Raw genomic sequence first — 15,990 nt, forward strand, 5'->3', positions numbered from 1 at the left:
TGACGCACTGAAAAACATCAAGCCGAAAGTGATTTAAAATAGGATGACTCTGAGGATGGGATTTAGACACTTGATCCTTCCTCATATGGATCATTTCTGATCTGCTATTACAACACTTTAGGAAGACACTTTCGGAAGGATTATAGTAAACCATGACGTCTAAATACTCATATTTCGAGTCCTTTTCCTCTTTTTTTATCGTCTTAGCGTGCCATAGTGTGGCATTGACCTAAGATTAAGAGTTGAGTTTCTGAAGACAGACCATCAGTTGTCCTACAGCCAATGAACTGGTTGTTTAAAGGAGACAAATGAGTGATGGTTAACATCATGATGATGTCTGCATGTGTGTCTTTTGTCTATTCAGAATGGACCCTTTCATTTGCTGATGACCAAGATCATTGACAAAGTAGTGTGAATGAGCCTTAACTAAAGGTTTGGAGCTCTAACAGGAACAGAGCTTGGTGGATAACCATATTAATTTAATTTGACCGTCATAATTGATGTTTGGCAAAATAATTTTTTGACGATGTCCGGTTCGCAAACGAATCGTTCGATTTAACCGGTTCTTAGTGAACCGGTTGAACCAGTTCACCAAATCGGACTGAATCGTTTGAAACGTTTCGAGTTACCAGTAAACGCTAATCCAAAAATTGTTTAAATTATTCACTTTTTTTACCGTGGCTGACACTCCCTCTGATTCGAAATAAACCAATATCCCGGAGTAATTCATTTACTCAAACAGTACACTTACTGAACTGCCGTGAAGAGAGAACTGAAGATGAACACGAGCAGAGCAGCATGTGCAGCGAGCCGAATACCGAGCGCAAACGCCCACTGCTGGAGCAGTTCTCGAGTCAAGAACCGGTTGTATCATCGGTACACTTATTTGACCTAAAACCGTTTCTCTCCGAGCAAACATATTACATGATCAAGACTTTTTTTATTTTTATTTTATTTTTTTTACAAGCGGGAAGCAATCACGGGCTGCCTGTTCCCAAAATGCAAATTGGATATGATGACAAAATAAACATCCTCGTTTCTATAGTATTTTCGCTCGACTGCAAAACAAAAAATGAGTTTAAATAAACATGATCGGTATCAACCGAATGTCAGATGCAAATTTGAACATTTTGGCCATTGGCAGCGACTTGGGCGTTTGAAAGAAAATGGCATGCACAGGGATAACGTTGCCGTTGATCCTGTAATGAGATGTAACTCAATGCCACTGCGGCTCAACGAGTTATGACGGAGGCTGCGCATAGGACGGTCGGATCATTTCCAACTGACGAAGATTATATTAAAGTGTCCCAGTAGACCGGGGCTGCCTTCCTGCCTCAATCGGCCATGCGTCCTCCCAACTGGTGTGAACGAATAAATAAACGAGGCATCGCGGAACGCTGTTAGTCAGGGCGGATGTTCCTCATACACAAAGATAGCGAGAGGGATAGTATGTCGCCGAGCTGTCATGTACTGATAATTGTCCTGTTTCTGTTTCGGTCCGGACCTCCACGGGGGGATGAGCAATTGCTATGTGGTCATTGAAGGAGGCGGGTATCTCACAGACATCCGGATTCCATCGCGGAATCCCACACCTCTACCGCGGCGCGCTGGCGAGTCAAAGCGGCCCGCTTTAGGAGCTCCTACCGCGCGTCGTTATGCCATTCCTAACGCTGTTTATGGAGGATTACTGTACGAGACAGTCGTGCGTCATTTCGTGCCTTGATTGATACACGTTTTCCCATAATATGGCCGATCAGAGCAACATTCAATCCGCCGCCTCCAAAAGCATCAGGCCGTTCAAGTCCAGCGAGGAATACCTGTATGCCATGAAGGAGGATCTGGCTGAATGGCTGAACACGCTGTACGACCTGGACATCACCGCGGACACTTTTATGGAGGGTCTGGAGACCGGCTGCGCGCTCTGCCGGCATGCCAACAACGTGAATCGCGCCGCCCACGACTTCAAGACGAAGTATCCAGATGCGGCGCTTTTGTTGCGGATACCCAGCAAGGACGTGGTCTTCCAGTCGAGGAACGTCATACCGGGATCGTTTTTGGCCAGAGACAACGTGTCGAACTTCATCGGCTGGTGCAGGCAGGAGCTCTGGATCAAAGATGTGCTCATGTTCGAGACCAACGACCTGGTAGAGAGGTGTAACGAGAAGAACTTCGTGCTGTGCCTGCTGGAGGTGGCTCGCCGGGGGGCCAAATTTGGCATGCTGGCCCCCATGTTGATTCAACTCGAGGAGGAGATCGAGGAGGAGATACGGGACCAGGAGAACCTGTCGGAGGCTCTGGGGGAGTCGCAGAGCCCGCCGAGCAGGACGTACAGCCGCAAGGAGAGCATCGGCGAGCCCGATCCAGAGCTGCTGGCCCGCTGGCAGCAGCAGCAGAAGAGAGTCCTGCTGGATATGCGCAAACTGGACGAGCTGGTGAGTTTGACAGCTGTCAACACACTCATTCGGGCTCATTATAGTAACAACCAGTGGGTTATTATTATAGGGAGCTGTTGGTTTATTCTTAATCTGGTAATACAGACTACAGATTGATAGGATTCAGAACATGTTGCATTTCAATAGTTAAAACATCCTACATGTCAAAACTCCAGAAATGGATGTGTTGTGCAAAGTGCAGGATTGATGTTGATTTCTGGTGTCAGTGGTTAGTTTGTTGTGTTAAACTGTGTGTTTATATGGACCAGATATTACATGTAGGTTATCGCTGCTTGCTTCTTCAGCACTCTTACAGTGCTTCTACGTACTGCAGATATTAGTCAAATTTTGACTTGCACTAAATTCAACTATTACCTTAGATGGCTCTACATCCCAAATGTAGAGCTTAGGAAGAACAACCTCATTGAACTCATTTTTAAAACATGGGACAAAGCATATATTTTGACAACTTCATCTACCATTAGTTTGTTAAATTGGAACATTTAACTTTGAACGCTATAATACCAGTGCAGTGAATACAAATCTATCTATTTCCATTTTCTTCTCATTTGATATAGATAATTCTACAGGTATTCTATAAGAATAGATTACAAATTCATTTAAAAATTAAAAATAAAAACCGTCCTTCACTGTTAAGTTTCTTTTTTCAATATTTCACTTGCCATGAGTTGATTAAAGATACCCAGGCATGTTTTATTGTTTTTCAAGTAATTGTAACTTATATTATAACCATGTGTCAATCCTCTTATAAATAATGAGGGAAATTAGTTTGAAACATCTGAATTCATTCATTGAAGTCAATGCCAGATTTGTAAATATTTATAATTTTGATTTTCTCATGGTTTTGACTCATATTGCGTGAAAACATATTTTGTGAGAAAACGTAGGAAGTTTTATCCAGACGTGTCTCTGACCCTGTAGAAAATAGATAGCTTTTATTTGTTCAGTTTTGTAGCCTGTTTTGTCCCAGTGATTCAGTGCTTGACATTATCTGGTCTTGTGAGTGGATCTTTGTGTGTGTGCAGAATGAAAGGTCAGAAAGTGTGTGATTTGTATTGGTGTGTGACATCAGAGTAAGCTCATTTTCTTTTACCCTGGTCATGTGTAATGCAGTCTGTCCATGGCATATCTCACGTGTGTTCTTGAGGGTGAAAGGTTGTTCCTTTAGGATCAGAAATATTGGATCCTGGTCTGTGCTAGGAAGTTAGTGAGACAGTTGAGTATTTAAATACAGAGTGACTGATGGACACGTCCTTCTTATTTGATTAAGCTTCTTTGCCACAGCCGGAAGCACAAATATTGCAGTTTTCAGAGATGCTTCTTCAGTTTGCATTGTGCTATTGCCAGTCCTGATAATCTGCTCTCATCCAATTATGTTGACATTATAAATATGTTGAAGTTACAAATACTTGGGAACATCAGGGGGGAATTTGCAATCTCCCACAAGCACTGACTGGTGCACAGGGACTTAATTTGACTGCGTCCCAGTTACTGTGTGCCGCTGGGCAGCTGTGGTTATTATTATTTCCCTCTCTTCACTCCATTTAGGCTCTGATCAGCAATGGAAATTTCACTACTTAAAACCGCCAAACTGTCAACAGTAGTCAGCCCTTATGGGCGTGTAAGCACCTTTTTTTCCTGAGTGAGAACTGCTAGCATCAGCTAGAGTTCAGGTAGGGTGAAGAAACTATATCTATATCAGGAATTCATTCCATTCAGGTTGTTAGAATTTTGTTACTGAATGTAAGCCTAATGTTAAAGTATACTGACAGTGATTTAACTGGCGCAGTAGACACTTTGATTGGTCCCTTTTTATGGCTGTCTGGATCATCTAACACAGCTGCTCATCTTATCTCACAAGCAGTGTTGCAGAACAGAGCAGCTGGCTTTGTCCTGCAGAGACGGTGGATTCAGTGACAGGCAGCAAGTCCAAACATTAGTTCCCTCTGAAGAAGCTTCAGAACATACTGGAGCACACAACAGAATTTGTGTAATCAAACACTCTCTCTCGTCTTGTCTACTTTAAAGTTTGCCCTGTTAGTTTAACTCTGTAATTATGCGATTTCTCAAAGCCTTTGGTCTCTGACAGGCAAGTTCAGACAAATCTTTTTGATTCATTTCCAGTTCACCTCGTTGCCACATTTGAGAAATGTGTCATGCAGCCACTTATGACTGATTTGTGGGTAAAGTACACTTCCACACAAATACATTCAGACTTCCTATAATATATATTATGTGGACGTTCTTTGTGTTTTCTTTCTTTCTTTTTTTTGCTTTTCATCATGAGATTTGCTTTCACGCTTTCTTGATGTACACAATAACACACTGTAACGAATTCAAGTAAACAAAAAAAATTACTATACTATATCAGTAGTGTTTGAATTAGTTGATGATGTAACTTATTTTTAAAAATGTTATATGTATAAGTCCATATTGGAAATATATCACAGGCAATATTTGATATTTAATAGTGCATGTTCCTTTTCACTAGTTTTTACATTTGGATTACGATTTGATGTCATGTAAGACTTACTTCAAGTTAATATTTAATAACACTGTTGTTAAATGTAATCTTTAGCAAGTCCATTTAACTTTTGGGTGAACTATTCTTTTAATACGATATTTAATATAACCGAATCTGTCTGAAATTGGCAACTCACATTACGGTCTATAATTCTAAATCTATGTGGCCTTGATTACAAAGTTATTTTTTCACAGATATACAAATCCAGAGTGCTGTCCATGGAAATTATGAATGTGTGGTGTAATCCAGTCTACTTATTTGTATCTTTTGGATTTAGTTTGAGGATTTTAGCTTGGTCACTTGGTTACTTTAGATTTTAGTACTAATATACACAAACATCAAAGTCACTTTACAAATGAAAGATTCATGATTGTGAAGTAAAACAATGACCATGTGGATTATTCTGCTTTGATCTTGTATTTCTTAAAAAGAGATTTCTATGGAGACAGGATAGAAGACTTTTGCAGATGTGGTTGGATTTTGTATTGGTAATCCTATTCATCCCTGTGGAATATAAAAGGATAGTTTTGATCCTCACCTTCTATTAGTTCCTCACACATACTCAGACAGTCACACACACATATCCTTCATAACAAGAGGGTTTAATATTCTGAAATAACATTCATGCAGCATGAGGAAAAGCAGAAGTCTCTCTGAGATGAGTGTATTTGAATTACGCAGCTATAGTTCCTCTTGATTTTCTTAGTTACAGAAACACTGATGTACACACATACTCCTCTGCACCTCTCCCTCTAATGCTGCCTTACTCCTCTGTGGTAGGTTTGGCTGGGATTTTCCACTGTTGGACTGCATGGGGGGAGACAGAGCAGCTTCTTCCCCCTGTGTAATGTTATTTAGTACAGTCTATTTCTGCAAAAATGTCTGGTCGCAAAAATATATTTGAATAGCCACTTTAATGCTGTAGAACCGAATAGAAAGATGAGAGAGAGAGAGAGTTTTGCTCTGTCAGTTATCTCAGCTCAGATTTGTTTGTGTAACGTCTGTTTTTGACACACTGTCTCACTATGCATTACATCACTAATCATGTAGTTGCACATACTCTTGGCTACTCAGAATGCTTTAAATAGAAATGCAATATAACATACACTACTGTTCAAAAGTTTGGGGCTCGTAGGATTTTTATTTTAAAAAATCTCTGCTGCTCACCACTGCATTTACTTGACCAAAATAAATTGACAAATATACAAATAATGAAAAATTATTGTATTTTATTTATTTTTAATAATTGTTTTCCTTCAGAAATTATTCAGTTCAATCAAAATGTTGCTGTTGTTTTACCGATAAAATGGCATCAAGGCATATGACCAGAAGGATCCTCTACAATTTCTAAGTCATCAGTGCCATTATATCTACATTTACATTTATCAGACGTTTTTATCCAAAGCGACTTACAATTGCTATATATGTCAGAGGTCACATGCCTCTGGAGCAACTACGGGTTAAGTGTCTTGCTCAGGGACACATTGGTGTCTCACAGTGGATTCGAACCCGGGTCTCTCACACCAAAGGCATGTGACTTATCCACTGTGCCAACACCACCCACCCAGGGCTGTTCAGGGCTCTCTGTTCTCTTCCTTTCTCCCCCTCTCTCTTTCCCTACACCCCGAGGCCTCGACTTCTGCTTCATGGTTTTGTCAATAATGCACAGCCCCAATATTCTCTCTCTCTCTCTCTCTCTCTCTCTCTCTCTCTCTCTCTCTCTCTCTCTCTCTCTCTCTCTTTGTTCCTCAGACACGCATGTGCATGTGTACAGTACACATACACACAGTCCCTGCCCAGAGCTAAAGAGAAAAGGAAAGAGAGAGAACACACTTCTTGAGGGTGCAGTGCAGTAATGTTGCCCTTCTCATTATGATCCAGACATGAATAATAGCTCAAATCATGTGGTTTGTTGAGAAGTGTGCTGTTACATTGCTGAAAGATTGGTTGTTGCCTAGTGGTCAGTAAAACAGGGAAATTTCCCCATAGAGTTACTTTAAAGAAGAGACCTGGGCCATGTCTAAGAACCAGAATATAAGAATATGACATGTTTGTGGGCTCTTTTGACTTGTACCATTAAGCAACCACAAAGGAAACCACCTAGCAACCACTCAGATCATCTTAGCAACCATCTAGCAATACCCTAGTATTGCAAGCACTACAGTGATGTTTTGCAGAAAATGTAAAAATATTATCCTGCTGGAACTGCTCTCAGGATTTTAACCACACGTATGCTGTCTCACGCTTGTTGAGCTCATGGGTCAAAATTGAGAGATTTATGGAGGTAACTGCAATCCCCTAAAGGCTGAAGGGAACATGAGGACAGGGAGAGAGGGAGGGAGACATAGCCTGTGAGGTAGAGGTCAATCGAAGGACAGTGATAGCGAGAGGGAGGCTGAAATCAAAGAGAGGTGGGCTCGAGGGAAAACAGAAAGCTTTGCAGCAAAAGATTGAAAAAAAAATTGAAAAATGCAGAGTTCAATAGAGAGAGTAAATGAAAGATGTGTGGGGGTGAGAGTGAAAGAAAAGAAGAAATAGGAGCAGAGAGAGAACTGAACAGAGGTGAGCTGAGGACAGAATAACGAGAACAAGATGGATGGAAAATAAAGAGAGCAGCGGAAAGAGCCAAATGGCAAGGTTGTTATCATTGTGCATTTTCAAATTAGCTTTCTTTACAAACTGTTTTCAGATTCATTTCACAGTTTAGTTTCAATTTTTTTTTTATTTTATTAAAATCTTTGTACACACTTTTTTCAGGATGAATAGACAGTGTGAAATAAAAGCATTAATCCATCTTTGCTGAATAAAAGTGTTAATTTCTTTCTTTCTGTGTATATATAGTCTCGGCTTAGTCTCCTTTTGAGAAATTATATTTAGCAAACTATAATAAATATAGCAACTGACAGGGAAGGAAAGACAATCTGCATTTAAATAGGAACCACAGTCATTGCTGCACATTGCACAAAAAGTACATTTGTAAGAGAAATAAGAGTCCTCTGCTATTTTCTACCAGTCAGGCCATTCTTAAAAATATTCTTGTTTGCCGTAACCCGACCGACCCTGTCAATTTAGCACCGACTCAATTTTTGTTTTTTTTTTGTTTTTAGTCCGACCGACTTGCCGATTGTAAATTTTCGTTAAGACCGACCAATTATTTTTTTACTCTTCAAACAACTAATACAAACGCAATAAAATACTATTAATTATATTTAAGTATTGTAAATATATAAATTGCCTTGGCCTACATACAAATGAAGGCTATCTTCTTTAATTAAAAAAGAACCCCTTGACATCATCTGTGTTTACACCATTGACTAAAAAAATATGGACGTAGTGTCCGTGACGTCACCCATAGACTCCTCAATAGCGGTTTTGAAGCGCAAAGTGTGCAGAGCGGGCCGTCGCCATCTTGGCAGCACGTCACCGCGCGACTCTCCGAGATAATCGAAAATGGGCAAAAAGGCGGGAGCTGATTGCTGAAGCCACGCCCACCTAGCGCGACGGCATTGTCAGCAGCGGCAATCCACCTGTCACTCAAGTGACCACGCCCTTAATTATGCAGAATTTTAAGTCTTAATATAATTTAAACGGATGAGTTTTAAAAAAATTCACCCCCCTCACAGTTGTCATGAAGGGCAAAATTAGCTATATAGACCAAAATAATTGTTTGAACCAGGCTGTAAACATGTTTTTTTCCTGCTGTAAAGTTGGGCATTTTAACATGGGGAGTCTATGGGACTGACTCCTTTTTGCAGCCAGCCTCAAGCGGCCAGTCGATGAATTGCAGTTTTAGTCACTTCCTTATTGGCCTCACGAGAGAGAGCGCGAGGTTGCCACTCGGTTTACACGGATGTCACACTGTGGCCTGTGCGTTCGCTTCGTCTCATACTCTCACTCACTGTCAGAGTCAACAGTTTGCGCTTGGTAATGATGGCTGCGGCTGCAGTAAACTAAATGTTCGCGGTCACTGTTCAAAGTCATAAGGGTTCGGGCACCATAATACATCTAAAAACATTCATTAAAACAGCTCGACACCGCTTTAACTTGGCACAGAGTTCTGGAAAAACTGTGCCCAGATCTTTTCCCATCCCTTCTCCTCTCTAGTCTAAAACCGTGACCGTGTCGACTGTCACTTTATGTTCGAAAATCTATTGCACGAATCAAGCACGAATCAACCAACACAAGTTTCGAAAACGAAAATAAGAAAATGATTTTAACGACCTTTTCTCGGAGCGCGTCCAGGTTTTTTTTTTTTTTTTTTGAACAGGCGTCACACAGCAACTGCAGCTTCGGACAAACACGCATAACAGCAAATAATACTTCTGCACAATGTTTCTCTTTTTACAACAGAAATGTGAATTCAGCCGGTATTCAGTCTCATACAGTTTCGGGCTTGAATCGCCTAGGGCTGTCAAAATAGCTGAAAAAACTAAATTCGAATTTTTTACTTAAATATGATCAAAATTCGAATTGTATTCTAATTTTAAATGCATAATTTCAGTTAGGGTGAATAAAAGCTTTTTGCTTCTCTTCTGAGGCGCAAAATATTACTGGATGTTTATTCAAAGCATTAGAATACATGACTGTGAAAAAAACATAATATTTAAAATAATGTTTATGAACCAATTATTATTAATTAAGTTGCTTAAAGAACTATAAACAAAACAGCATCATGTATGCTTGCATTGTTAAATAAATAAAAAGGGCGGAAAACCAGTCACACAGGATACATTTTTTCATTTAAAAACATGAGATGCGGGAAATATGCGTTCTGAGTGAACGGCTTGGTTTCAGTTTTGATGTAAACAAGATCTTCTCCACATTGATTTTTTTTTTTTTTTTTAAGTGGCTATGCGATTTTTTTGTTGTTGTTGAAATTTAATCATAAATACAGCCATGTTGAAGCCTGCAGTAAATGTTTTGCATTATGGCACTCCACTCTGCTTATTGTTTTTCGAAAATGTTGCACTCCTGTTTGTCATTTTGCACGTAACTTCACGCCATTAAATCATCAGAAATATTGGTCTTAACCAATATAGTGAATCTTTACATTCCTCCTGCCTGTTGTCCGTGGATTTACCTATGTTTGGTGTTATTTGCCGTTTAGACATGCAAAATCGATTTTACAATCGATTCAATGGACACTTGTCACTCAAATCAAACAGGATTTTTTTCACAAAAGTGACAACCCAAGAACCCAAGAAAGCAAAGTAAACGTTCTCTCATTTGTAGGTTGCATTGATACGTAGCGGTGTATGCAAGTAAAACAGTACCTAATTTTTTTCTCACCTGAAATTCATGCAATAAACATGTTTTTGACAAAGATTTAAATTTGTTTGTGGTCTATATAGCCTGCATCAAAATGAGGTTTGCAATAATGCGCCCGAAGGCACAGGTTGAAGACCCAGTCAGTGACGTCACGATATGCTAATTTGTTTAAATTCATACCGACGTCATCACCATCACAAAAATGTACTTTTTTTTTTTTACATTGAAACTTGAAAAAAAAAATATAGACCGACCTACCGACCCTATTTTTTTTTTTTTTTTTAAATTACTGTTACTGCAAACCAAAATATTTTTAAGGATGGCCTCATTGCGGTTCCATCTCTGATATCTGTATCAGTAACCTTACTGGCATCACACACTATAGACCGCCTCTGGGATGTCCTCTCCCACACAGGTCACGTTATTCCAGCATGTGAAGAGGGTTTGATGGCTATTACAGCTATTTTTGTGTTTTATTTCAGGTAGCGTTTTAACCACTGTTTTTAGCTTTTCGTGTACTTGCATTAATTGTGTTCTTTGGTTATCATATTATTTGTTAGAAATTAGCTTTAGCAAAATAAAGCCTGCTCAAGCCTTCTAACTTTCACTATCAAACCAAGCTTCACCCTGTGACTTAGTTTGCGTTTACGACAATACCCCTGCCTTAAGCTTCACTACATGTATTCAAAAAAGAGCAGGAGACAGTTAGCCAGAAGTGCCTGTACTGTACAGACTGCTAGACCTGCCTTTAATGGATTTTACACCAGAGAGAGAGAGAGAGAGAGAGAGAGAGAGAGACGGAAAAGTAGGTCATGGCAGTTTGTGCTGGGTCAGAATCACACAAGCTGAGGCTTTGCTATGAGACAAAGTCTCTCACTAACTCTCTCTCTCCTACATGAAAGTATTTCCCATATGAACTTATCTTTAGTCTTTTCTCTTTTTATGGTCATGGTTATTTTATATTTTGGCTGCCATAGGTCATCTTTCTGTGGTGGGCTGCAGTACTCATCTATTAACAGAACTAGCGGAGTGGGCCGTATATGCCATTTCGTACAGCACCTGTCTATGCTCAGCTTTTGTTTGTGTGCACTAGTGGTCAACTGATATATTTGCCATTTTTCATATATCGTTTTTCTGCTCGGCCGATGTGTTTCATTTTGACGGTGCACCAGCCTTTTGTTTTGATGATGCTAAAAACATCTGTGCCTGAGTTCACAGTTGTTATTGTTAGCAATTCTGTCTAATACAGATAGAAGTCTGTCTAATAATCAGATAGAACGGTTAAACAAAGGTATTAAAATCTATACAAAAAGTATTTTAACGATAGCTTTTATATTATTAGGAACAGAAGTGCAAACATTATAATACTTTCTCGTTTGCCGTCAGCATTAAGTAAATATGCATTTATTTCATTTAAACAAATCTTTGAATGACTGATGAATATTTAATTTCACAAACCTTGCAAACTTAGTTGAATCCAGCTTTTAGATCTTATGAAGTGTGCATTTCTATCCTGCATGATCACTGTGTGACAGTCGGCCGTGTGAATTGAATGCTCTAAACTTTAAACTAGTGATTTGAAATTATGCTTTGCTTTATGCATTTACCCACTGTCATATTAATGTAATTTTTCTGTGTGCTGTATGTAAAATGAGTGTTACCCTTGTTTTAATTGAAAAATAAAGCTCTGTTGGTGGCTGATGGAATCACAGCATGGATGCCGTTCCTATGACATTATGCATTTGAATTACCTGCAAGTATGGTGATACGAACTGTTGTGTTTTGAACAAGTACTATGCATACATTATTTTGTATACATTTTAACTATATATATATATATATATATATATATATTATATAAGCACACACCACACATTTGCATTTTCATTTTAAAACTTTTGCTACGGTAACGCTTGTCATTTACACTACACCAGTGTTTTTGACTCTTGTAAACTGAGACTTTCGAAAACACTGCAGAGTCGGACCCAGTTTTAGTTTAAATACTCCGGGGTTGCGTTTCAGTGTAAACGGACCAAAACGGAGACTTTTGAAAACAATGGCTGCCCACATGCGCTCAATGTATCCTTGATGATCGTGTAAACAGTAACATCATGCTCACTGTTGTTCCTGCAAGAATGGTCATGTGACATGTGTTTTCAGTTGTGTAGTGAAGACGGAGAATGCTTCTGAAATACAGTGAAAACGCAAGTGTAGATGAGGATCGTTTTCATTTTAAAACGCTGTTTTACATGCATTAGTGTAAACAGGGCCTTGATGTGTAAAATGTCTGTCAAAGTGAAAGAAATACTTAAAATTTATAAATTACTTTAAAAATGTCTTTGGAACTGAAGGGAAGTTATTCACAGTGGTGTCATTTTTTCTGTTATACTTCATTTTGGTACCTTTTGCCTCAAAATATTTTTTTTCCCATATAAATAAATATAAACAGAAATTAGATTTTTTTTTCTTCGAGAATAAAGAGTTATAATTATTAATAGTTGTAGTTATTAATGTGAATAGCATTGCTTGGATAATTTAGTCTTATGAGAATTTGATGCAAAATGTTGAAGTCTCAATTGTCCATTTGGTCTTGTTGTTTACTCACACGCTGAATTAATAAAACAGCCACTGACTTTCCACTGCAATTGACACTACAATTGAGTTAAATATTTAAATAACTCAATGACCTCTATATGTTTTTGTCCCTCATGGCCAGTTATAGTTTTTCCGTGACCCAATTTTATTATGGCTGAGATATGAAAATGTATTACATAACCTGTGCAGTAGATTGTGGGACAAAAGAGAGAGGAAGACCGTGTCAAAAGTTATATACTGCAGCTGGAGAGGTTTTATGCAAGGTACAGTTTAGGTCATGTGAAGTTTTATAACATTTATGTACCAGAAGGTCACCTGATGTATCCGGGTACTTATATAAAGTTATAGCTCAGTTTATCTCCCTAAGCGTCAGTTTCATCATAATAAGGCCTCAAACTAAAGGACAAGTGTGTGATAGTCTTATGCTGAAACCTGTGAGGAGAGCTTTCAGTCTGTAGTTCTCCTGACAGGACACATATTTAGCTTTGCCCTTGGGCACAAGCCACAACAAGCCTTTATAGTGCACTGGAGACTAACCTTCAGATTTCACCAGTTTACAAAATGGCTTACTTGACTAAAAGGAAACAATCCTGTCATGGTAACTTAGTCTTTTCATTTATCTTAAGTTTATCTTAAGCCCTATTGCCCAGTTATTCTAAGCAGCTGGTTTGTCTGGTTAGGTCTCTCTGTTCATGTGTATGTGTGGAAATTTCATTGGTGTTTTGATTTTTGATGGTAGAGCGATGGTCCTTAAGGATGACAAATTAGATAAGAGATGACAGATCTGTGAGAATGTTGGCTATGTGCGCATTCCCACATGCTTTCCCCTCTCTCTGTAGAAGTATGTTATTCTTTTGTGATACAATCACCCAATCACAGATCACTGCTCGCTTGTCCTTGTTAAAAATCCTTCTTTTTTTTCTGTAGTCCTTCCAAACCTGTATGACTGACTGTATGATCTTTCTTCTACAGTAACAAAATATATATTTTGAAATATATGTCTTATTGTTTCCATTTTATGCATACAAAGTAAATCAATGGGGTTCCATTGGACCCCATTGAATTTCCTTTTAGAATTTTATTTTTGAGTAAACCATGCCTTTAAGTGAAATGAAGTCTCTTCTTCTTTTGGTTGTCTAGAATGTTTTAGACCTGTAAGTGACCCAGATTATGGAATGACATTGAATGGAATGATCTTTTTTCATTGTTATGTGTGTGTGATGTTGATCTTAGGTTGGTTTCAGCTGATACAGCTCAGTTGAGCTTAATTCACCCCCATTGGAGATGTTTCTGCTGTGCCAGATACCCGCTGAAGCAGTGTGTTAAATACAAGCCATGATTGTTTTTAGGCTGGAACCCACCCAGTATCTATCTCCTGATGGAATCAGATATAAACCTCTCAGCAAACAGATATTTTATACTTGTCCGACTGAAACAACAATCTTTTTTCTGAAAAGGATTTTTTTTTCTGTGCTCCAACAGTACTATACTGTTTAAATATTATTATTATTCAGTACAATTTATCTACTGAATGTGATATAAGACATTTTGAGAAACTCCTGCCCTTACAACAATTTGCCATGGGACACATGGATATTTCGCCAAAATGTATTGGTATCAGTCATCACTGTTTTATAAAAAAAGATCTTTTAATCTGGCAGCGTTTGTAAGTGTGAATACATGTCTACCACTATTTTTCACCATTTGAGAGTGTCTGTCTGTTTCCATGGATCTCTTCTGAGATACTTAGTCGCGCAATTACTGAGAAACAAATCAGCTATTCCAAAACAATCCACACCCATGCCCTTTTTATATCTAAACCCGGAAGAGACACTCACTTCTTACCCATCTGACCTTCTGCATGTCACCTCTGTCAAAGCATGTGTGAGTGTTTGTATGTGTATCAGGTACCCTGCAATTATCAGAGACCCAGATACAGCTCACTATCTCTCAGATGCTCCATTTCCCCATCTCCATCTCCAGGCTGACCGCCGCCGGCGCTGTATCTTTGATGCTGGCTCTCACAGTCTTTTAGTGGTGCTGTGTTAGTAGTAAAGGAAGCAGGGTGATAAACAGAGTTTTCCCTCCAGACATATGCTCAGGCAAAAAAGCAGCACAGATGTCAGCACCCGGGATGATCTGCTTTTGGAACCAAAAACACAACAAAGATGAAATCTGAAACCACAAGTAAAGTTCATGTTGCAATTCCTTAAAAACAACACCCTTTCTTTTAGTGTTCATTCAGAATTTATTTATTAGGCTTGTCCCAATTAGAAAGCACATTTAAAACCAACCCAAGGTTGACCAAAGTGCTGTATAGGGCAGTATAATCAAAAGAGAAGACACAAACTTCAGTACTAAAAGCCACAGTAAGTAAATAAGTTTTAAGCTTAAATTTAAAAACAAAAAGAGATGTTGCAGTTCTAATAGCTGATGGTAGGCTTTTCAGAAGTTTAGGGCCTGCTATTGGAAAAGCTCAGTATAGTGAGCAATCCAGGATCCCTGGACCTAAGTGATCTTGATGGCCTGTAAGGACGTAGCAAGTCAGAACGCTAAATCATTAATGATTTAAAAACAAAAATTACATTTTTGAAATCTATTCTCAATTAAATGGGCAGCCAGTGCAAGAAATATAAAACGGGTGATTCGTTCAGATTTACAACTGCCTTTCAACATCCTAGCAGCAGCATTCTACACCATTTGTAAATGATCAGTGGATGAGTGGTTGACTCCATAAAGAGTTAATTACAGTAATCTGGGCATGATGAAATAAAGGTATAAATGACTGTTTCAAAGCTTTTTTTTCAAAGAGGTTTAAATTTAGCAAGGCGTTGTAAATGAAAAAAAAGCATGATTTAACCACAGCATTCATTTGTTTATCAAACTTGAGTCCTTAGTCAAAGCAAAAGCCTAGGTTTTTAGCGCAAGTGAAGTTAGATCGCAGAGGTCCAAATTACAGGAGTCAAACAAATCACTTGGTCCCAACATTACTACCTCAATTACCTCATTCAAGGTCAAAAAATGTAGGGTTAGCCATAGTTTCATCTAAATAATACATCATAACATAATAAGTTACATTTAAAAAAGTGGGGTGGAAAAGTCTGTTATAATATTTTTTCCAATTTATTATAAATTATAAAATAGGCACAA

General features: G+C 38.6%; 1 protein-coding gene across 1 annotated transcript in view; it reads left to right on the forward strand.

Moving 5' to 3' along the window:
* Positions 1–955: 955 nt before the first annotated feature.
* The window catches only part of LOC132139790 (GAS2-like protein 1), a 28,074-nt gene continuing 13,039 nt past the window's right edge, over positions 956–15,990 (forward strand). The window contains exon 1 of the mRNA XM_059548406.1: positions 956–2,432. Within this exon, the coding sequence (XP_059404389.1) occupies positions 1,746–2,432 (687 nt within the window). The 5' untranslated portion in view covers positions 956–1,745. The remainder of the gene's footprint in view (positions 2,433–15,990) is intronic.

Source organism: Carassius carassius, chromosome 4, assembly GCF_963082965.1.
Source record: "Carassius carassius chromosome 4, fCarCar2.1, whole genome shotgun sequence".
Classification (NCBI taxonomy): Eukaryota; Metazoa; Chordata; class Actinopteri; order Cypriniformes; family Cyprinidae; genus Carassius; species Carassius carassius.